The sequence below is a fragment of the Physella acuta genome, unplaced genomic scaffold (assembly GCF_028476545.2).
Source record: "Physella acuta isolate Inbredline_101_S28 unplaced genomic scaffold, ASM2847654v3 ptg001100l, whole genome shotgun sequence".
Lineage (NCBI taxonomy): Eukaryota > Metazoa > Mollusca > Gastropoda > Physidae > Physella > Physella acuta.
In genome coordinates, this window is record NW_026732617.1 from 193,942 (window position 1) to 217,528 (window position 23,587).

Sequence of the window (23,587 nt, forward strand, 5' to 3'; positions counted from 1 at the left end):
GTATTTTAAAAAAATTTCCAAAAATTATAAGGGAATACATCGATTTTTGTTGATATATTACCGTTATTTCAGCGGATCTACTGTGAAGCAGAGGGACATAGTGACTTCTCGTCTTATGGCACAGCAGGTCCATGACATTTCAGTCTTTTTTTGGTCGCTGTCAACTCAATGTTTTTTTATTTCGGCTCAGCTACTTTTTTCTTTCGTTGGGCGGGGAGAGCTGGTGTTGGAGGGGGGGGGGGGGGGGAGATGGTGTTGGAGGGTGGAGGTGGTGTTGGTGTTGGAGAGGCGAGGTGGTGTTGGAGGGGGGAGAGTTGGTGTTGGAGGGTGGAGGTGGTGTTGGAGGGGGGAGAGTTGGTGTTGGAGGGGTGAGGTGGTGTTGGAGGGGGGAGAGTTGGTGTTGGAGGGTGGAGGTGGTGTTGGAGGGGGGAGAGTTGGTGTTGGAGGGGTGAGGTGGTGTTGGAGGGGGGAGAGTTGGTGTTGGAGGGGTGAGGTGGTGTTGGAGGGGGGAGAGTTGGTGTTGGAGGGGTGAGGTGGTGTTGGAGGGGGGAGAGTTGGTGTTGGAGGGGTGAGGTGGTGTTGGAGGGGGGAGAGTTGGTGTTGGAGGGTGGAGGTGGTGTTGGAGGGGGGAGAGTTGGTGTTGGAGGGGTGAGGTGGTGTTGGAGGGGGGAGAGTTGGTGTTGGAGGGGTGAGGTGGTGTTGGAGGGGGGAGAGTTGGTGTTGGAGGGTGGAGGTGGTGTTGGAGGGGGGAGAGTTGGTGTTGGAGGGGTGAGGTGGTGTTGGAGGGGGGAGAGTTGGTGTTGGAGGGGTGAGGTGGTGTTGGAGTGAGTGGGGGTGGGGAGAGGTGGTGTTGGAGGGGTGAGGTGGTGTTGGAGGAGGATTGGGGGTTTCAATCAAAAACCATTTTACTATGTCTTTTTCTCATGTTAGCTAGATTAGATTAATTACCGTTTGCGCATTTGTCGACTTCAGGCCTGTGTAGTTTGGCGTCTTAATATTCTCGTTTGTTTTATTTGGTTTCCTACCTGGTATATATTGGTATTTGGTTGCCAATTCAAAAGCTGATATCTTTTCATTCAACGAATTGCTATAGTTAACCATAAATGTCCAGCTATTGCCTGCCATGCAACTAATTTCCAAACAATTAGCGTATTTGGGGCATTGCCGCCATGTTCGAAAATAAATAAATGAACCAAAACCAGCAGTAACTGTGAGTTTCTCCACTCAAAACATTGAATACTCTCTGCTAGTTGTTCAGTGTAGGTGCTTTGTTAGGAAATAGAAATGATCAGCGTTATGATTACATTGCTCTCATTTACTGATTTGAGACAGGCAATTATCTTAAAATAGAATATTCGTGGTTTTATGCAGTCGCACAACTTTAATTATATAAAACTATTTTTAACAGTACATAAATAATTTTTTAAATGTAAGTCGGCGAGTACCGTTGTCCATTCTTCATAGTGTGCTCTAAAGCATAATTTGCTGGGCTGTCTCAAATGTTTTGTTTAAACGACATGTGATTGTTATTCGATGTCTTTTTAAGCAACCACTTATTACAATCAAACTAAATACAAAAAGTCATGTACAATACTGCATCAAACAATTAGACACTGAGCTATACAAAACAAGATAACTTTGTTTCAATCTTAGTTTTTATTTTTGAGATTATTAAAGTTCAGTCACTTCAAGAGTTTCGACTACATTGGATTAGTTCCCGCATTGGTTAGTGGGTTGATAGGTCTGAGTAATGGTTGGTCTTGTTCTCTTGAACAGGCTCTGGAATTGAAAAGGGAATATAAACCTCATGAATTTAATATAACTTATGTTTGTTATATACAAAAACTAATTTACAACGGTCATAAATCTTATACATAAAACTACATGACCACATATAACGATGACACCCACTAATTATTTGTACACATAGATACACATATTTAAAACAAACCAATACTTCACACTTCCAAATACATATTATAAGTACATCAAGCATACACATTTCTTAAAACAATCATTCACAATCATACGCTAACATCTCTAAAAACTTCAAATATACACAATTATGTCGTTAACTATTTTTAGAATACAGCATTTATGTATATTGATTGAAAACATTTTAATACTACTCTTCAGATTGGGCAGGCGAATACACGCCCAATGTGTTGGGAAAAAGTAAAGCTACTCTTTCCAAATTGGAAATCGCTGGGACAGAATTAAGTAGGTAGCCTGTTTTTGTGACTTCGGCATATGAAAGAATAGTGAGGTCCGTACAATACCTTCCCGCCTGTACTTTTCCTAACATGTTTCAGGTACCCGTCACAGGTGGGTGAACTCAGGAACGTCCTACGAACTTGAGGTAAGCTTGACAACATGTTTTACGGATTTGTTTTAAAATAAACAGTATCTAGGTAAACCAAACACTACCTGTTGTGTTTTGCTATCGACCCAGCAGATGTCGTATAGATCGGAGGCGTCAATAACTTGTTTAAATCCGTCCCTAATGGTGGAGTTTGTCCAGTCTAGCGTGTTGACCACCCCAAAGAACGCCTGCTCAGTGAAGGGGGAGATGTAGTCTATCCTGGTAGAGGAATAAGTCAGAATTAAAGACTGGCTATGGCATTAAAATTAGCACATAGTTAAATGTTGTAGTCCAGTTTGGCTGTGTTTGTGGCCCAATGAGGCTATCTTTGTGCACCAGTTTGGCTGTGGTGTGTGTTTTAAAATATAATTGTTGTCGTTTTTAATAACAGATAAGATATAACTCTAATTATAATTATTGTACGATTGTTTATATTATTGTTGTAACCGATTAATTGTGTGCAGAGTTTCTTCCAGACACCTCTTCGGGGGGGGGGGGGGGGGAGCTTACCCCGAAGAAAGTCTACCGCCCCCCCCCCCTGAACGAGATGGATTTTATATAGTAAACATACACTTTTACTAGTGTGTGTCCCCCCCCCCCCCCCCCCCGAAAAATGTTAAGCGCCCCCTCCCCGAAAATTTCAAGTGCCACCCCCCCCCCCTTCCGGAGAAAAAGTCTGGAAGAAACACTGATTGTGTGGTGAGTAAAATAGCTGGATAAATAAAAGGTTTTTTGTGTGATGAGTGAAATAGCTGGGTAAATAAAAGGTCATTTGTGTGATGAGTGAACTAACTGGATAAATAAAAAGTTTTTTTGTGTGATGAGTGAACTAGCTGAATAAATAAAAAGTTTTTTGTGTGATTAGTGAACTAGCTGGATAAATAAAAAGTTTTTTGTGTGATGAGTGAAATAGTTGGATAAATAAAAGGTCATTTGTGTGATGAGTGAACTAACTGGATAAATAAAAAGTTTTTTGTGTGATGAGTGAACTAGCTGAATAAATAAAAAGTTTTTTGTGTGATTAGTGAACTAGCTGGATAAATAAAAAGTTTTTTGTGTGATGAGTGAAATAGTTGGATAAATAAAAGGTCATTTGTGTGATGAGTGAAATAGTTGGATAAATAAAAAGTTTTTTGTGTGATGAGTGAAATAGTTGGATAAATAAAAGGTCATTTGTGTGATGAGTGAAATAGTTAAATAAATAGTTTTTTGTTTGAGGAGTGAACTACCTGGTCAGACATCGAGTGAGTGGAGCCCGGGGGTAGTACAGTAGGAAGGACAGACACATCTCGTAGGTCGTCTTCAGACCTCCCTATAGGTAGATACATGGGTACACTAACAGGAACAATAACTCTATCAGCAGGAACAATAACTCTATTAGCAGGCAAAATAACTCTATTGGCAGGTAGAATAACTCTATTAGCAGGAACAATAACTCTATCAGAAGGAACAACAACTCTATTGGCAGGAACAACAACTCTATTAGCAGGGACAATAACTCTATTAGCAGTAACAATAACTCTATCAGAAGGAACAACAACTCTATTGGCAGGAACGACAAATCCATTAGAAGGAACAACAACTCTACAAGGCGTATAACAAATGTATTACCAGGCACACAAAAAACACTATCAGCGAAAACAATACATATATTAAGAAAAAATTCTTAATTTTGTTAAACTTGTACAAAACGTAGCAGGATATACAACATAACACCAAACACTACCACAATAAAAAATACACATTGTGAAAATATAAATTTCGTTCGTTCTAGCCCTTGACTTCTATAATTAACAACAGTTTAACTTTAAAACTTGTGTAGCTGTGTTGTTTGCCTAGTTTGCACACCTTATTTTAATCTAGTTCTTATTCCATTTTATTTTCTCCCTTTGATTATTATATATGCAATTGATGTTCATTGTTCATGTCTTTGATGCTGTGTAAAATCTATCAAATATATTACTATTACTGATTTAAATGTTTAAAACAAAATTGAATTAATAAAAAAAATAAAAAAATAAAATAAAATAAAGTATAGCTGTGTCTAACTTTATATAAGCCTCTAACATAGGTGTAATCAACTTGATGCATAACTCACATAGGTAATTCCAGTCCTCCCTGTTGAGTCGTAGTCACACTCCACGATCAGCGTATCTCCCTGTGTGATAGCAGTAGAAAAATTAAACTAGTAAAACAGGAATTTAGACGCAAACTCCTTACGGCTGAGATCAAACCCATATCTACTTCGCTCCTCCCCCCATTCGTAATTTTGTTGAAAATTTATTTTCAAGTACAGAAACATTTACAATATTTTAAAATTACATTCTTTCTACCAGTTACCTTTTTGATTACTCGTTCTTCTTTCAGCATCCTTGTTTCTTGGTAGTTGAAATCGTAGTTGTTGTCTTCCATTAAGGGAGGCAACTCGACTCCATTACGGACGTGGCGTGTGCGCAGCTTCCGGCCAAGGAGGTGGGCGTGCAGGAAGTTCGCGAACACGCGAATCTCAGTGTCACCCAGAGACTAAAATTGGAAGGTTTGCCAGATAAAACAATAAAAAGGGTAGCCAAATTTAAAAAAAAAACTATCAATATTTTTTTAAAGACCAGCATTACTAAAGTATAGGAATAAACATGCAACCATTGAACTAAAAGGTAAATAGGAGTACTTGTCTATTGAGACTATAGACAGGTAAAAACGAGTACTGACCTCTTCTATACACTCGGGACTACAGTAACCTGCTGAAAGGAAACTTTTCTCGTAGGGAGGGATCACATGGAAGGGGTTCACGGCGACCCCTGCCTCAATCATCCCTGCGTCGTACTGTCTCAGTTGCTTCGTCAGATACATTCGGATTCCGGAATTGTCGACAAAATCTGGCACAAAATAGTACGGTTTAGGAATAAAATCCACCACAACAATAGAATATTAAAGACACAATCTGACCAATAAGTTAACGGGGAAGAGATACCAGATACAATCTGTCACACAAAAACAGCAAGTTTAGAGATGACACCTGTCATACAGAAACAGGAAGTTTAGAGATGTCATCTGTCATACAAAAACAGGAAGTTTAGAGATGCCATCTGTCATACAAAAGCAGGAAATTTAGAGATGACATCTGTCATACAAAAGCAGGAAATTTAGAGATGACATCTGTCATACAAAAGCAGGAAGTTTAGAGATGACATCTGTAATACAAAAGCAGGAAGTTTAGAGATGTCATCTGTCATACAAAAACAGGAAGTTTGGAGATGTCATCTGTCATACAAAAGCAGGAAATTTAGAGATGACATCTGTCATACAAAAGCAGGAAGTTTAGAGATGACATCTGTAATACAAAAGCAGGAAATTTAGAGATGACATCTGTCATACAAAAGCAGGAAGTTTAGAGATGACATCTGTAATACAAAAGCAGGAAATTTAGAGATGACATCTGTCATACAAAAGCAGGAAGTTTAGAGATGACATCTGTAATACAAAAGCAGGAAATTTAGAGATGACATCTGTCATACAAAAACAGGAAGTTTGGAGATGTCATCTGTCATACAAAAGCAGGAAATTTAGAGATGACATCTGTCATACAAAAGCAGGAAGTTTAGAGATGACATCTGTAATACAAAAGCAGGAAATTTAGAGATGACATCTGTCATACAAAAGCAGGAAGTTTAGAGATGACATCTGTCATACAAAAGCAGGAAATTTAGAGATGACATCTGTCATACAAAAGCAGGAAGTTTAGAGATGACATCTTACCCGTTCTGAGGTCAGGGTTATTGTAATGGGTTTCCATTCTAAAATACAAGGGATCGTTGGTCGCTCCCAGAGAATGTCCAACGACATCAGGGTAGTTGAACACCTAATCAATTAGTATGGTAATTAGTGCATGCACGTTTATCTAAACTGTGTGTTACATGAGTGGAATCGAGAAAAAAACAATTTCTATGATGTCAGCTAACCTTTACGTTAAACACAATGGATCAAATAATCTCACCTATCTTAAAATAGATCAACACCTGTCTAACTAACTAACCCACCAGTCTAATTAATCAACTCACCTGTCCAACTAATCAACCCACCTGTCCATCTAATCAACTCACCTGTTTAATTAATCAACTCACCTGTCTAATTAATCAACTCACCTGTCTAATTAATCAACTCACCTGTCTAATTAATCAACTCACCTGTTGAATTAATCAACCCACCTGTCCAACTAACCAACCCAACTAATCAACTCACCTGTCTAACTAACCAACCCACCTGTTGAACTTATCAACTCACCTGTCCACCGATGGCCCAGGAAATAAACACATGCTCACACTCGGCCAGCTCCGCAGGTGTGTCGTCATAACACCTGAATGACGTACCCAGGAACTTGTCGTCGAACCCCCCGGGGCAGTAGTACAACAGGATGTGGTGGACCAGCTGCTCGTGGCCGGGCTCGATCACTGGATCGTACTGGACGGGGGGAGGGGGGGGGGGGTTAAGTCAGTCATTTTTTGTTACATTTTTTTCAGAGTTAACCACACTGAATATTTATTTTTCCTTATTTCTTAACGCTGTTATCAGGAACGATAACTCTTTTAGAAGGAACAACAACTCTTTAGACAGGAAAACCAACTATTAAAGTATCATAAAAATTGTTGCACTTATTTCTCTATCATAAATAACTTCAAACGTAAAAAAATAAATCCGTAGCTTAATCAACATATTGGTTTACTGTTTCAAATATTAAATGAGATTTTAAATCGTGATTGTGGAAGTTGTGTCAACAAGCCCGGGGGTAGAGATGTGACAGACTTACCCTGATCATGTGATGCTTCTGTCCCAAGTCCTGTAGCTTCCACATGGTACACCTGTAATAGGTGTCTGTCGCAGGTACGGTAAACTGGTCAAACAAGGGGAGGCAATTATCAGGAGGGAAAGGGGACATAAGTAGTTTAAAATATAGGATGAAATGATTAACTTTGAACTGCTTTTTGTAAAAACATTTTTCTCTCAACATGTGCAGTGCTTAGCAATAAAACTAGCATAGTAATATTGTCTCGATATAGGCAAATGTTAATTCAAAACATTTTCTGTGAGCTCGCAGTTTTCTTACACTATCTGACTACATGCTCAGAAAAAGCTGATATATTAATACAATATACTTTTATTGGACATGTTTATATATACACATAGGCCTTTAAATATTTATATGTATTTATTTTTGTCTGTATATTGCCTATGTGTGTGACAGTATTTCAGTGAATGTGCGTATGTGTGTGTGTGTCTCAGCGTGTGTGAGTTCGTGTGTCGTGTATGTATACACCATTGAGTGCGTGTGTCCTGTATGTATACATAATTGTGTGTGTCCTGTATGAATACACCAGCATGATAAATGAGCACAACTTACATTGACGTTCATGAAGTCGATGGTGATGACGTCATCGGGCAGTGGTTTCAGGTTAGTCTCGCTTGAAGGAGGGTCCAGCATCAAAATGGACTTGACGCCTCGTCTGGATGACCCGTGGTACATGACCGTGGTATCGGAGGCTGGGTCGTTCGGGTTGTAGCTAAAAATAACCCGGGTCGTTCCGTTCTACGGAATACAAGTTATCGAGTTAATAATCTCTAATATGATGATATAAGCAACTGGTAGGTTATTTTAATTTTCGTAAATGGGTATATAACTTAAAACACCACGGGTTCAAGTTTTTATGCTACTATCGTCTCTAAAATACATCAACATGTTTATGTAGGTGTGAAGCACTTATTATTAAGACCGGGCGATTATTGTCTGGGAACACGTACAGTGATGGGCAGGTCATCAGGGTCACAGGTGACGAGTTTCCTGACAAAGATCAAGGTTGTGTATTCCCCAGATTCAGCAGCTGAGACCAGACTCCAGTCCTGGATGGCATCAATAGCAGGCAAGAAGTTTCCTTCGGCGTGTCGATCCTGGGACACAGGCATATGTGGGATTTGTTATTTGCAGAATTGTAACACATTTATATACAGTTGTCTATGTAATTATAATTTTTCAATATATTAATAACATTTATATTAATGTGCATACATAACCACGGATTTATATACACAGTAATGCTATCGACATATATTTTAGAATGGAAAGACAGAAGCTTAAAAACTTACAGCAAAATGAGGCTGACCGTCCTTGACCCATCCAATCACAACGTCAGCGCCTGTCATGGCGCCATTGGATGAAATACCGAACCCTATGTAGCCTACAGCATTCAACAAAAACATTCAATAAATGTACAATCAATATTTCATAGCAAGAGTATATATAGTGTTTTTTAAAAGCTATGTTCTACCAAAACTGACCATTTGTCTTGACCACTGTCTTAAACATAATGTGCGAGGAATTAAAGTTCCAGAAGAGGTTATAGTTGGGGTCCAGTTCCACATGGTAGGTCAGTTTATCAGCGGACAGTTGACCTAGTGAGACAAGACACTGTATTTATTTATTGGTCTCTAGACATGACAGCACAAACAACATTGTGTTTATTTACTGGTGTCTAGACGTACAAACAACATTGTGTTTATTTACTGGTCTCTAGACACGACAGCACAACACGTACAAACAACATTGTGTTTATTTACTGGTGTCTAGACGGACAAACAACATTGTGTTTATTTACTGGTCTCTAGACACGACAGCACAACACGTACAAACAACATTGTGTTTATTTACTGGTCTCTAGACACGACAGCACAACACGTACAAACAACATTGTGTTTATTTACTGATGTCTAGACGTACAAACAACATTGACATTATAGAGCTCACCGTCAACAGGGGGTGCTGGGGGTAGGGACAACCCTGCACATGACGTCAGTGTAAGGAGTGTTAGTACCGCACAGTAGTTCATTGCCAGATCTGAAGATTTGTGTATATGTTAAGACGATTTATTATACAAATATATATATATATATATATATATATATATATATATATATATATATATATATATATATATATATATTAAAGTTTTAAAAGCTTTTTTTAGCTGGAGAAATTGAACGTAAAGACCTATGCTTCCACAGTCACTGCATTAATGCAGCATTCCCTGATTCGACCAATCGAAATATTGTATTACATTCTACTTGTGTTTGTGTTTTACCTTAAGATTACATAATTAAACTATCAAGAAAAATGACTTTACCTGTCGTGACAAGCGTCAAGAAATGAACTGAGAGAAAATTTTGAAAGCAGTAGCAAAGTGTGCCTTTAAATATCTCCGAAGTCGTTCTTGAGTGGGCAAGAGGAGGGGGGGGGGACTTACAATGGTTGATAAGAAAATAAAACTAAGTCAAAGGTAATTTATTGTAATAATTTTATCAGACTGCCAATTTAAGGTTTGAAAAAATTTGAAGCTTACTTGCGATTTATTTGTGTGCTACATTGACTTAAGTATATATTTAACATTTTGTCGGGGAAAAAACATTTGTTTTACGACATGCGAGGTTTCAGTACCATCCGTGTTTGAAATGCTGACAAATGGAGTGGGCGTTTTAAACTTGAGATTGGAATAATAACTGTGGTCAAACTACTTTATAAATATCAAAATTAGTAGTTTTTCGGCTTAGAAATATAATCTTTGATTTCTGTTTTGAAATGTTCTAAATTATAAAGCAAAACAATTTAAAAATAATTAATACGCCCATTAATCCCAATATGTATGGCTATGTAAGAAGCTGTATTAAATTAATTTATTGCAGAAATTATCAAATGTATTGCATGATTTAAATAGAAACAACAAACATGCGCAATGTACGTTTCAACGCATGTATTAGCAAACATGTGTTAAGATCAATCTTTCAAATCTAAACAGTTGTAACCTTTTAGTTTCTCTTCTTTCACCATCCTTTGTTTAGGTTTATTATTTGTACACGGAAATAACTTTTTTGGTAGTAAAAGTTAATTTAGACTGTACTCAATTCTCAGCCACTGGTATACAGCCTATGAGTTGATGCCAGGTATAGCCTGTGCTCAGCGCTTCTTCTTCCATCTCTCCCCTCCACGTTCCCATAAGGCCTTTCTCTCTTTTCACTCAGGTGGATTCCACCTTAGTGCCATGTTGTGGAGACTTCTTTGACATTCGCAAGCCTGAACAAACCATCGCCACCTCCTTGCTTTTATTTCACACACAATATCGTGTAGTCCGGTCCTCCTTTTATCTCTTATTAATATTCGACCTTAGAAGAGAAGGCAATATCTAACCCTAATTTATGTAAGTTGGTTATCAAAATTTAGTCGCAAAGATGTGGGGTCAGATGCTGGTACTGTATAGCTGTAATCTGCTTCAGAAAAAAACAAGTTATTAAGCAAAGATTAGATAATCTTTTACTTCTTTCACAATGGGTTCAGGCCAACGACCCTCGAAATCTCTGAGAGGCTTTCTGTCTTGTTCAACTTCTGCCTTTCTGCAACACAGATGACTGCATGTATGTTTGGTTTTCAAATCTTCATCTAGGATTTTTGCTGCGGTTGGGATGGTTTCAAGATTTTTTTCTGAGTCTATTGAAGGCCCAGGCTACGTCAACTAGTCTTGATGCTATTTCCTTTGTTTAGTTCCATTAGCATCATTGTATTTGCCAAAGTATTTAAAGTCTGCAAACTCTTGCATTCCACCAGCTCATGTCGTAACTGTAATTTTAGTTTTTATTTTCATCAGTTTTGTTTTACCACACTTGATCTGTAGACAAACACATAAGACTAGTAGCTCAATTTTTGTAGTTTTCACTTACATTTCTTTCAGCTAAAGGTGCAGGAATCAAATATTCACGATGTCATTTCTACACAAAATTTGTCCAAGTCTAAACACGCTTTTTTGTGTATGTCTTAGTACTTATGTAAAAGGCTATACACAGTGATGATTACAACATAATTTGAGACTGGTCAACTTTCTCAAAAGAGTAGAATAAAGTAATTTATGTACGTTTGATAATAAAACTTTAGCCGCCAAGATGAGGGGTCAGAAAATGGTACACCATAAGTGTAATCTACTTCAGAAAAACAAGCTTTTTCAGCGAAGATTAGATAATCTCTTTCTTTTTTCACACACACATACACAGACTGATTTATCTTACCCCCCCCCCCCCCCCCCCCCCCGTCTATCTAGAACTTCACTTATCTTCTAGAGCCAAACATTATCACCAAGTACCCCGTGAAGGTGAAGGTCATTGGTCTGGGGTGATGAGACAAATTCTTCAAGCTGCACACGTCACGTAATGATTCTCACACCAGCGAGTTGTGTCCCCTTCAAATATGGGTAGTCAAGGGGGTCGGCGTGGTCGAGTCGGTAAAAGCTCATGGTTGCTAAACCGTAAGTCTCGAGTTCGATCCCTCTGGCAGATGAGGCTCGTTAGCTGGGGACAGCCACTCTTCTAGGAGAGACAACTCCATAATCAAACAACTGATGCCTTGTAGTTTGTTCTTGGTTGGACAAAGGTTATGGAAGCAATCCAAAAAGAAAAGCAGGCTGAAATCGGAGTCAATGGCCTCAATGGCGCATAACCAGTTAACGTAACGCTTAATTGTGTTGGAGGCGTGGTCGAGTCGGCAATAGCTCATGGTTGATAAATTCGAAAAAGTCTCGAGTTCAAACCCTCTGGCAGATAAGGCTCGATACCTTCCAACAATAAATTAAGAACGAAGAAGAAGAAATAAGAAGGTGGTCTGTCTTGATGATTCTCAAACCATACTGTTGTGTCCCCTTCAAATATCGGGGGTCTTTCTTTCCCCTTCAGCAAGTTTTGACCTCTCCAAACAATGCTGATCTTTATTTTAAACTCTCTTAAATTTTTTCCTTATAACTCGTTAAGTTTTATCCGTATAACAACGATGGTTTGTTTTTCTTAAACTAACTTACATGGTTATCTATCTATCAACCCTTTCTTTATTCTTTCATTCTCATCAAGCTTCAATCTTTAGTCATAGTTTTACTACAGTTTAAAATCTCTTTTAGGCAATAGGTACTACACTGGTGGCTGTTTATCGGTGATGGATTTGTTATTCTTTCAGTAACAAGGCTAAACACCCACACTTTCCAACAGTGAGAAACATGAAAATATTGAGACAATTGGTTACAGTTTGAGAACCATTCACTACCTACAACCTCCAGCTCTCCCAGGGTCAAGATCATATCACCTGACTGGTCCTCTGGTGAGACTTATTTCGCAATAGAAAGTTGAGCTAGTACTACAGAACCAAAGCCCATATTTGAGACTAAAGTTCTCTGCTTTGGGGACGCATTTCGCAATAAAAAGTCGAACTAGACCTAAGGAACTATTGACCTAGTTAGTACGAAATGTCATATTCACGTGACAATCTTTATCTTTCAATATTTTGTTATTTTCTTAGAGGAACTAAAACTGGACCAAACCTGGAACAAATTTGAACCAAATCTGGACAAAACTGGACCAAATCTGTATAAAACAGAACCAAATCTGGAAAAACAGGACCAACTCTAGACTGAATGCAAGTCGCTAATTAAACAGTGAAAGCAAACTATTTTAGCTCACGAGATTAATAAAAATTTTATTATGTCTTCACTAGATCAGCATTTAGTGAGGAACAAATCTCTAGACAGGGCAGACGTCAGGTGGTGTGTACGTCATCTTGATCACAGGCTTCCTGTTGATGCCGAATGTGTCCTGAAAAATAGTGTGTTATGTCAGGTGTTTTACGTCAGGTGTTTTACGTCAGGTGTTTTATGTCAGGTGTTTTATGTCAGGTGTTTTATGTCAGGTGTTTTATGTCAGGTGTTTTATGTCAGGTGTTTTATGTCAGGTGTTTTATGTCAGGTGTTTTATGTCAGGTGTTTTATGTCAGGTGTTTTATCTCAGGTGTATTACGTCAGGTGTTTTATGTCAGGTGTTTTACGTCAGGTGTTTTATGTCAGGTGTTTTATCTCAGGTGTATTACGTCAGGTGTTTTATGAATTGGTATTTAACGAGTGGTAGCATTTGAAAATGTGTAATTGAAGTAAGATATGACCATCGATTTGTTTTTCCCCAAAAACCTCCCGTTTGATCATCTTATAAATTTTACCACGTACCTATTTAACAACACAACAATTTGACCTTCACTACTACACCACAGACACTATTGTATCAACTTTACCCATACACATACATTCTCCCATATACAAAAAACAACTGTACCCAGTACGAAGTTTTCTCCCATATACAAAAAGCTACTGTACCCAGTACGGAGTTTTCTCCCATATAAAAAAAAAACAACTGTACCCAGTACGGAGTTATCTCCCTTATACAAAAAACAACTGTACCCAGTACGGAGTTTTCTCCCATAGACAAGCACTAGCCACCCTAGTGTCGTCCACCTTGGTCTGCAGCGCCACCCCCGCGTTAGGGTCTGTCCAGTTGAGTGTGGACCCATAGTCCAGCCAGCTGTACAGGCCCAGGGATCTGTCGCGTATAAACACGGGGCTGGGGGGGGGGGGGGGGGGTGTAGGTCATGGGTCAGTACATTTGGTCAAGATGGTTAGAACATGGTTTGTTGTAAGGAAATGACAGTATGAGGTATATGTCTATTTTTTATGTGATTAGAGGAAATAAAACTGGAAATTAAATTATTTGATTTTATTTAAAATAAATATAACTTTATTTATGACAGATTTACATGAGATAGATTAACCTGAAATTAACAAAAAAAAACAGATTAACCTGAGATTAATAAAAAAACAGATTAACTTGAGATTAACAAAAAATCAGATTAACCTGAGATTAACAAAAAATCAGATTAACCTTAGATTGACTTTACCTATTAGTGCAGGCTACCAGGCCCACCCGAGGATAATACTCGAGGAACGCCGTACATTTTTCAATGCCAGTGGAGTCTTGAACCTGTAAAACCCACGACACATGTCATTAATGTCACAACACGACACATGTCATCAATGTCACAACACGATAGTTGTCATTTATCACATCATAACATTTGTCATCTGTGTCACAACATGGAGCTTGCTATTTATGTCACAACGCGATACTTGTCGTTTATGTCTCAAAATGACACATGGCGTCAATGTCAAAACACGACACATGTCATCTATGACAAAACGCGTCATTTGTTATGTATGTCACAAACGACACTTGTCATCTATGTCACAGCTCGATATTTATTTAATGTATTAACAACCCTTATGATGTCATTATACAGTTTGTTCATAGATTTTAACACGTATTATTAAAGTTTTTACAGTTTTTCTAGTATAAGTTAAAAATATTTTCAACTGAAATCTTACAAACGTAATGTTGTTTTTGGTGGTAGAACTGAAGTCACACTCCAGGATAAGGAAATCAGTCTGATGAGAGAAGCAAGATTAAGTTTTAATTAATTAGGTAATAAGTCTGGTGAGAGAATCAAGATTTAGTTTTAATTAATTAGGTAATCAGTCTAATGAGAGAAACGAGATTTAGTTTTAATTAATTAGGTAATCAGTCTTGTGAGAGAATCAATTTAGGTTTAGTTAATTAGGTAATCAGTCTGATGAGAGAAGTAAGATTTAGTTTTAATTAATTAGGTAATCAGTCTGATGAGAGAAGCAAGATTAAATTTTAATTAATTAACGCAGGAGTTCTAATCTCACATACACAAACTCACATGTGTTCTACGTCCTACAACAATCACATCAAACAAAAAATGTTGTAACAATAATCACCCCAAACACGCTCCCGAAATAACGGTTGATGTTATATAACTATTCAACTTGATTCATTCGTTTATCTAACCTTTGAGAATTACTAGGGTAATTACTTAAATAACCTATGACAACTATCATAATTTTTAAACAGGTTTAAAATCCTCAGATTTCTATTGTCCATAGATCAGACTGGGGGGGGGGGAGGTCTTAGGCCGATCTCAGATGACCAGCTTCTACACTTTTTTTTTAGTATGTTGTTTATTTTTTTAGTTATTTAATCACTAGAGCTTCTCAGTGCTAAATTACATTTTGACCGTGAATCAATCCAGTTCAATCACTAACGTGTATTACACACTGTCTATCTGCATACTCATATAGACTGACCATATATATGAGCAAAATACTTTGGGTTTTAGGAAGCTTTGGAAAATACACTTACACTTTTTATGGTGACCTCCCTTGGCAGCACTCTGACCTCTTGATTATTGAAATCATAAAACTTGTCATCAACAATGGGAGGCAACTCCACGCCGTATCTAAAATGGCGGATCCTTATTTTTCTACCAAGAGAATTTGTGCTCAGACCATAAGCGAAGACGTGAATGTTGGTCCCTGCTAGATACTGAAAAACAAGTTTACACCATAGATTTACAGACTAAACATGTTTCAGATGCATCTAACATATATACCTTAGATTTATTGGGTGAATATGATTCAGGTTCATCTAACATACACCATAGATTTACAGGCTAAGTATGCTTCAGTTAATTTAACATATACACTATAGATTTACAGGCTAAATATTGTTCAGATTCATCTAACATATACACCATAGATTTACAGGCTAAATATGCTTCGAACTGACCCCACTAACAATTTGTGTCGGTGTCACGGAAATAGGTGAACTCTACTTCATCTGTGCTATAAACCGCCATGTGAGAAATGGTAACTTAATATATCAACCATAGTTATAGTTGTACCGTCGTTAAGGGTAGAGAATTTTAAATTATTAGATTTCTTTTTCTCTTTTGTCTCCTTCTTTTAATAACAAAATTACCTTCAAAGATTCAAGTAGTCGTAGAGGGACAATATACGTTAGGCTAGTGATGGCTGAGGTTAGATAAACAGCCAGAAATAATTGTTGCACATTAAACGTTTGGACACTTAATTAAGTGCATGTAAATGTACTGTTGTGCTAATTCGTGTAGTATTTGGTTTGGTTTTTCCCCACTCTTTTACCTACGAGGTGTTTCCCTTTTTTCCTTGAGGTTTTTTGTGACATTTTTCCATGCACGCATCAGCAACAGATGCCAAAGTAAATTGTGGGTAAGACTAATTATAAACGAACAGGGCTGTATAATAGTGCTGTACAAGAACCAGTAGACTAACGAGACAATAAAGGGGTATCAAACGTGTTGACTTGCCTTCCTAAAACAGTATCTGTGGCAGTAGATCCTGGCGATGAAGCCAGAGGCGTAGCGATGGAGGGGGGGGGGGCAGGGGGGGGGGACATATGTCCCCGGGCGCCGACTTTAGGGGGCGCAAAAATGGGTTGTAAAAACAAATTAATATGTCATTTTAGCTGCACATTTTTGCAGTTTGAGGTGGGGGGGTGCAAATCGAAAGTTTGAGGGGGGGGGGTGCAAATTGAAAATTTGCTCCCGAGGGGGGCGCCAAATTGAAAGTTTGTCCCCGGGTGCCGGGAAGGGTCGCTACGCCTCTGGGTGAAGCGAACGAACTAAAGAGACAATAAAGAGGTATAAAATGTGTTGATTTACCTTCCTAAAACAGTATCTGTGGCAGTAGATCCTAGAGGTGAAGCTCAGTGTTCTACATCAGCCAACGAACTAACGAGACAATAGAGGTATAGAGTGTGATGATTTACCTTCCTAAAACAATATCTGTGGCAGTAGACCCTAGAGGTGAAGCCAACGAACTAACGAGACAATAATGGGGTATATAGTGTGTTGATTTACCTTCCTAAAACAGTATCTGTGGCAGTAGATCCTAGAGGTGAAGCTCAGTGCTCTACATCAGCCAACGAACTAACGAGACAATAACGGAGTACAGACTGTGTTTACCTTCCTAAAACAGTATCTGTGGCAGTAGATCCTAGACGTGAAGCTCGGGGTGTTGGGTGGGAGGATGCGCGTGTACCAATCATCGTATGGCGTCACCTCACTGTGTAGGGGACTGAGCCCCAGGTTCCCACCGTCATGTTCTCTGAGAGTCGAGGTCAAGAACAGGCGGAACCCGGAATTGTCAACAATATCTGGGAATGTATGTCATTCAAGAATGTGTCAAAACAATGAGAATAATTTGAGACGTTTCTAACTTGTGTGTTTAATCAGACATTGCATTGAGCCTCAACTGCGCCAGACTGGTGTATATCTAATTCTTGTCTAATTCCTTGCGATGTTATGTCTAAAACTAGTTTTGGCTGGGAGAAGTCAGATCATAAACCAAGTAGCCGATATCTAAAGCCTACAGTAGTACCAGTGGAGTGACGCTAGTTTGAGTTTGAACAAGTTTGAGTTAGTTTAAAAATGATGTAAAAATATAATTATAATCACCTGTTCTTAAAAGGGTGTTGGCGTATTTTATCTCTAACTTGAAATATACAGCATCAGTTCCAATAGACCGCCCTACGTGTTCAGGGAACTCAAAGGTCTGGGGAAATAGTACGCATGTAGATTAATGTATAACACAGACAAACTTGTGTAGTTTAATATTTTTTCGTGGCTTCGGTTAGACAAGTATAAAAACCACAATATTACATTATATATGGTGGCAACTTTAAAATTATATTATCATATATTAATGCTTGCATTTGACTAATCATTGTTTAGTATTTAAAGGAATTTCTGTTACTAAGATTTATTTCAGGTTATTCTTAAATGCATTGAACTCTTATAAAGGTATGTAACGAAAAGTGGTAAAAATGAAAAAAGAAGTATCCAATTAAGTGTCTACGAAATATTCGCAAAGACCAGTTTCCCCGCTTTGATTTCAGCTCAACACCAGAAAACATGATGCCAACAAGATAAAAAATAGTGAAACGTGTTAGAGGTGCTAATTACCTTGGCCCCTGGCGCCCAGAAGGCGAAGATACCCAGACATCTCTGGCTGAGTTCAGAGGTTATGGCACGACACTCACTGGTGTAGCCCTCGTAGGTTGGTGCCTGCAGGTCTGCGCATGCGTACAGGATCATCTGCCGCACCGTGTTCTCGTTCCCGGCCTGGATCACTGGCTGGTACTGGAAGGAAATATGTTAGTTCCCTGTGAGTTCCCTGTGGGTTCCCTGTTAGTTCCCGGCTGGGCTCTTATTTTTAGGAAATGTGTTAGTTCCCTGTGAGTTCCCCCCTAGTTCATGGGCTGAATGAGCTGCTTCTAATTATCTTGATGCCTTATCAATTCTTTTGCAAAAATGACCAGCCTTACACTTTACAAAACAGACGCTTTTGTTTTCTGGAAAGCTTCCGGTAAAATATATCTAAAATCTAATAAGATGTTACTCAAGATCCTCATATAACTGCATAGCGTATATAAGATTCCTGCAGAAAATAGGACAATAAATTTTTCCTTAATACCCCCTCCCCCCCCCCCCCCACACACACACACCCTCACACTTGACAGGTGACTTACCCGAATCATGTGATGTTTCATCTGCAAGTCTGGAAGTTTTAAGATCTTACAGTTAAAGTAGGTTTCGGTAGCCGGGACTTGGAACTGCAATACAAAATTAAGTCATTTTTACCAGACCTTATAGTGTGTATGTTTTATTGTAGTTTATCGCGTTTACTAGTTTATTGACGGTACATTAGTGTATGCGTATAGTGACACAAAGAGGCATAGACTTATGTGCGTTATATTCAGTGTTCCTTCCAGACTTTTTTCTCCGGGGGGGGGGGGGGGGGCACTTGAAATTTTCGGGGGGGGGGGGGCGGTAAACTTTCTTCGGGGGGGGCGGACACTGTTAAAAGTATATATTTTCTATATAAATCATATAAATTTCATTCCGTTCGGGGGGGGGGGCGGTAAAAAATGTTCGGGGTGCTTTGCCCCCCCCCCCCCCCCCCCCGAAGAGATGCCTGGAAGAAACTCTGGTTATATTCTGCATAGAATGATATGACTTACTCTCTGCATACACTGATGTATACTCACATTGCCGGCTAGAAACTCGACCGTGATGACGTCATCTGGCAGCGGGTTCAGAGTCCGAACACTTGCAGGCGGCTCCAGGAGAGGGATTGACCTGGTGCCCCGTCTGTTGGCGCCGTGGTACTGGATGTTGTTCTCGGCCACTGGGTCGTTGGGGTTGTAGCTGAAGATGATTCGGGTTGTACCGGGCTGACACAAACAATAAAAAGTGTTTTAAAATTTATTATAACAAGTTTTTAAATGCAATAACAAGAAATAAAATAAGACAAACTTTTGTGATTTTAAATGTGTCGGTCTCTGAAGTATGTGAGATTTCGTGACGGACGAAATCGAAAGAAATCGATTCATTTGAAATGTGTCAAAGTTAGGTTACAAGTTTAAAACATCAACCCGCCCACATAATCCTTAACCAAAATCGGGCTAGAGATTTCCTTTTAATAACCTTATTTAGAGTCTGCGTGTTTAGCGTGAGGCAAACCTGCGACCTCTGACCTAACTCAGGTACCCATTAGAGCTTTGTGCACGTTCATCTTACCCAGTTCTGAACCAATACTGAGGGCTAGCAGTTATGTGCTCTACCACTGGACCATGCCATAAGAGATTGATCAGATTTATGTGTTGACGTTGTTTAAATGTAGACCCGCTGTTGTGTATTGCAGTGTAGACAGAATTAATACAATTATACAACGAGACTTTTGACGCATATTATTTTAACGTATCATAAAAACACGTGTCGAGTAATATAAATTTATAAAACTATGATTTTCTTGCTCTTTTTCTTTGAGTTAGCATTAGTATTAAGGTTAGGGTGTAGGTTAGCTTAAGAAGGTATAAAGTTGTAAATATGTAATTGCTACAATAGTTTGTAACCAATTCACATGCAATTATCATTACAGTTTTGAACCAATTTACACATGTAGTTATCGCCATAGTAACAAAATAATATACATACTATCAGCATACATTAAAACCAATGCAAGCCAACATAAACCAAAATAGTTTTGAACCAAAATTCATATAAATATAATCATAGTTTTGAACATAAGTACATATACATATAACCAATGTTTTGAATCAAAGTACTTATAAATATTACAATAGTTTTGAACCAAAGTTCATATAAATATAATCATAGTTTTGAACCATGTAGCAACGTTTACCACTATGGGCCTATCGTCTGGACCACACAGCCATAGACTCCTGATGAACACCAGCGTGGTGAACTCCCCCACCTCCGTGGCACTGATCAGAGACCAGTCCTGACGGTCGTCCAGTACTGGCATGAAGTTGCCCAGAGCATGCCGGTCCTGATGGAAACATTACAATAGGTCTGGTAAGTAGGTCACCAAACAGCTCTACGGCTCAATAAAACCTGATTGAGCCATAGAACTGGTTGGTGACCTAGTTACCAGCCCTATTGCAGCATCAATATAATATAATTCGTATTACTTTTACCTTTATATCTTCACCAATATCATTTATTTCACCTTAATATCATTAACAAATTCATTTATAGCACTTTAATTAATGTCATTACCAATTGATATTATTTCACTTGAAGATTATCAATAATGACAGCATATCGCGTTAATTTTATGAACAAAAATCTATCTCATTTTTAAATATACTCTGTGCTAGGCAACAAGAAAAATATGAGAGAATTTCGTATATAAATATAAATCAAGAAATAAATAATCAAATCGTTTAGCCACCTTATAACAAAAGGTCCTGTTTGTATGTGACTGAATTGATTTTAAATCGTCTACAGCTCACCTTAAAGAATGCTTGACCATCGTGTACAGCTCACCTTAAAGAATGCCAGACTAAATCGTGTACAGCTCACCTTAAAGAATGCTTGACCATCGTGTACAGCTCACCTTAAAGAATGCCTGACCATCGTGTACAGCTCACCTTAAAGAATGCCTGACCATCGTGTACAGCTCACCTTAAAGAATGCCTGACCATCGTCTACAGCTCACCTTAAAGAATGCTTGACCATCGTGTACAGCTCACCTTAAAGAATGCTTGACCATCGTGTACAGCTCACCTTAAAGAATGCCAGACTAAATCGTGTACAGCTCACCTTAAAGAATGCCAGACTAAATCATGTACAACTCACCTTAAAGAATGCCAGACTAAATCTTGTACAGCTCATCTTAAAAAATGCCAGACCATTGTTTACAGCTCACCTTAAAGAATACCAGACCATCATGTACAGCTCACCTTAAAGAATGCTTGACCATCTTTCACCCATCCTATGATGACATCAGATCCAGTCATAAATCCATTTGGGGATATTCCAAATCCAGTAAAGCCTATGGAAGGATATTTAGTACTTCAAAAACCAGAATATTTTCTGTCCAACAATTAAAGGTGACAAAACAAAGGCAGGGCAACAGAACTAGAGAAAATACAAGTTCAAAGCATGAGACACAGATCTTTTTCTGAAATAGTTCTCTCAGATTGTCAGATACGGGTCTTTATCCGACAGAGTAAGACACAGATCTCTGACAGGGTAAGACAGATCTCTTATAGAGTAAGACAGATATTTTTTGACAGAGTAAGTTGTGGCTGTCGATGGACTACGATATATGATAATTTCGCTAAAAGTTCCAGGTATTTCTGGTGTTTCGAGATCGTAATTTTACGTCACTTGAGTCAGCCGAAGCTAATGTAGCACATTACATGGCTAACTGTTATGTAACAAAGCTATAATGTGACGTACCTTTCGTCTTGACCACTGTCCTGAAGATGATGTGAGTGCTGTTGAAGTTCCAGTAGAGGTCATAGTTGCTGTCCAGCTGCTGGTGGTAGGGGAAGACGTCTGGTGCTAGACTGACTGCTCAGGTGGATGTAGTGAGACAGTGAGAACAGTATACAGGTAAAGGTGAGACTGAGACGACAGTATACAGGTAAACGTGAGGCAGGTGACAGTATACAGGTAAACGTGAGACAGGGGACAATATACAGGTAAACGTGAGACAGGGGACAATATACAGGTAAACATGAGACAGGGGACAGTATACAGGTAAAAGTGAGACAGGTGACAGTATACAGGTAAAAGTGAGACAGGTGACAGTATACAGGTAAAGGTCAAAGAGTGGAGATTGTATAGGGGTGAATGTGAGACAGAGCGACTACAGTATACAGGTCAAATTGAGACAAGAAGACGTCAATTTACATGTAAGATTGAGACGGTGAAACAAAAGTAAACAGGTAAAAGTGAGAAATAAGATGATTGTATAGAGGTAAAAGTAAGACAAGCCATCAAACAATGAAATAAACAAAATTCCTAATTAAATTTATATAAGAGATTCTTAGAGTCATCATTATTATTATTATATATTATAAATTATTATTATTATAATATAATTAACATAATTTTCATCCTTTTTATCATCCCATTGTAGCTAGGGAAACGGAGCTAACTAACATCACCTTGTAAATCCTCAGAGCTCGTTAAGACGATTAATAATGAAAGCAAAACGACAAGACTAAAAGCCTGAAGTAATCTGCAATGAAGAAAGGTTTTGTATTTAAACATGGGTATACAACTCTCTGCCCCCAAACGACCCCTGTAATGTCCCCTTTCTCTCTCCAACCCTATCTCACATACCCTACCCCTATAATGTCTCCTCCCTCACCCACTCTACCCCCGACCTATCACCCTCTGCTTGACCAGAGTGACTTGATAGAGTCGAGCTAGACGATGAGTAGTGGACAGGCCAAACCAAGTTCTAATAAACGTCTAATTAGCGGGTTTTTTTAAAATAATTAAACCCAGACTACTTTAAGTATAAGTATAAATGTTAAGATTTTTCTAAAGGTATTTTAGATCACAAGCTTCGTCATCTTGGTTTTTAATTTCGGACCGCTCATTACATTTTAGTACAGCATAATTACGTCCCCTGCTCAAACTTGCAATTAAATTAAATCTATAATATCCTACTTGCACTTTAACATAAACGAGTGAAATATTTGTATCTTACCTCTCCATCGCATCTGATACTGACTCTCTAAATTATGAACACGAGAAAACATGTTTATGAACTTCTACTTCATCGATTTTCACCGTAAACACTTCAAATTCTACACTCATTAAAACGCCAAAGACAAACCGAGACGTTAAGGGTTAATCGATGAATTGGGCCGGTAGTTAATGACATAGAAAGCTATTTATTATTAAAATTGTGACTCTTTAAGTAACTGTTGTGTTAATGTTAGCTCCAGACAGTTTAAATGTACCTACAGGTAGTGTATATATATATATATATATATATATATATATATATATATATATATATATATATTATATATATATATATATATATAATGTCTAGAGGTCGGTTAGTGTTGTAAAACATATATGAATGTGGTCAATCGATTGAA

General features: G+C 38.3%; 1 protein-coding gene across 1 annotated transcript; it reads right to left on the bottom strand.

Annotated features, from left to right (window-relative positions):
• Window positions 1-1,637: 1,637 nt before the first annotated feature.
• LOC131955763 (uncharacterized) lies at window positions 1,638-23,219 on the bottom strand. The gene is made up of 31 exons (XM_059320008.1): window positions 23,188-23,219; window positions 22,637-22,710; window positions 21,924-22,037; window positions 21,422-21,513; window positions 20,359-20,505; window positions 19,202-19,387; window positions 18,683-18,766; window positions 18,117-18,293; window positions 17,610-17,706; window positions 17,118-17,308; window positions 15,476-15,658; window positions 14,638-14,697; window positions 14,154-14,236; window positions 13,660-13,819; window positions 11,055-11,064; window positions 10,726-10,792; window positions 9,532-9,617; window positions 9,156-9,245; window positions 8,690-8,803; window positions 8,498-8,589; window positions 8,156-8,302; window positions 7,758-7,943; window positions 7,167-7,250; window positions 6,644-6,820; window positions 6,119-6,221; window positions 5,072-5,238; window positions 4,703-4,885; window positions 4,461-4,520; window positions 3,592-3,674; window positions 2,428-2,581; window positions 1,638-1,779 (listed from the first exon to the last, which is right to left on the bottom strand). Exons 1-31 carry the CDS (start codon window positions 23,193-23,195, stop codon window positions 1,711-1,713), a joined length of 3,528 nt encoding a protein of 1,175 aa, XP_059175991.1. The 5' UTR covers window positions 23,196-23,219; the 3' UTR covers window positions 1,638-1,710.
• Window positions 23,220-23,587: the final 368 nt, after the last annotated feature.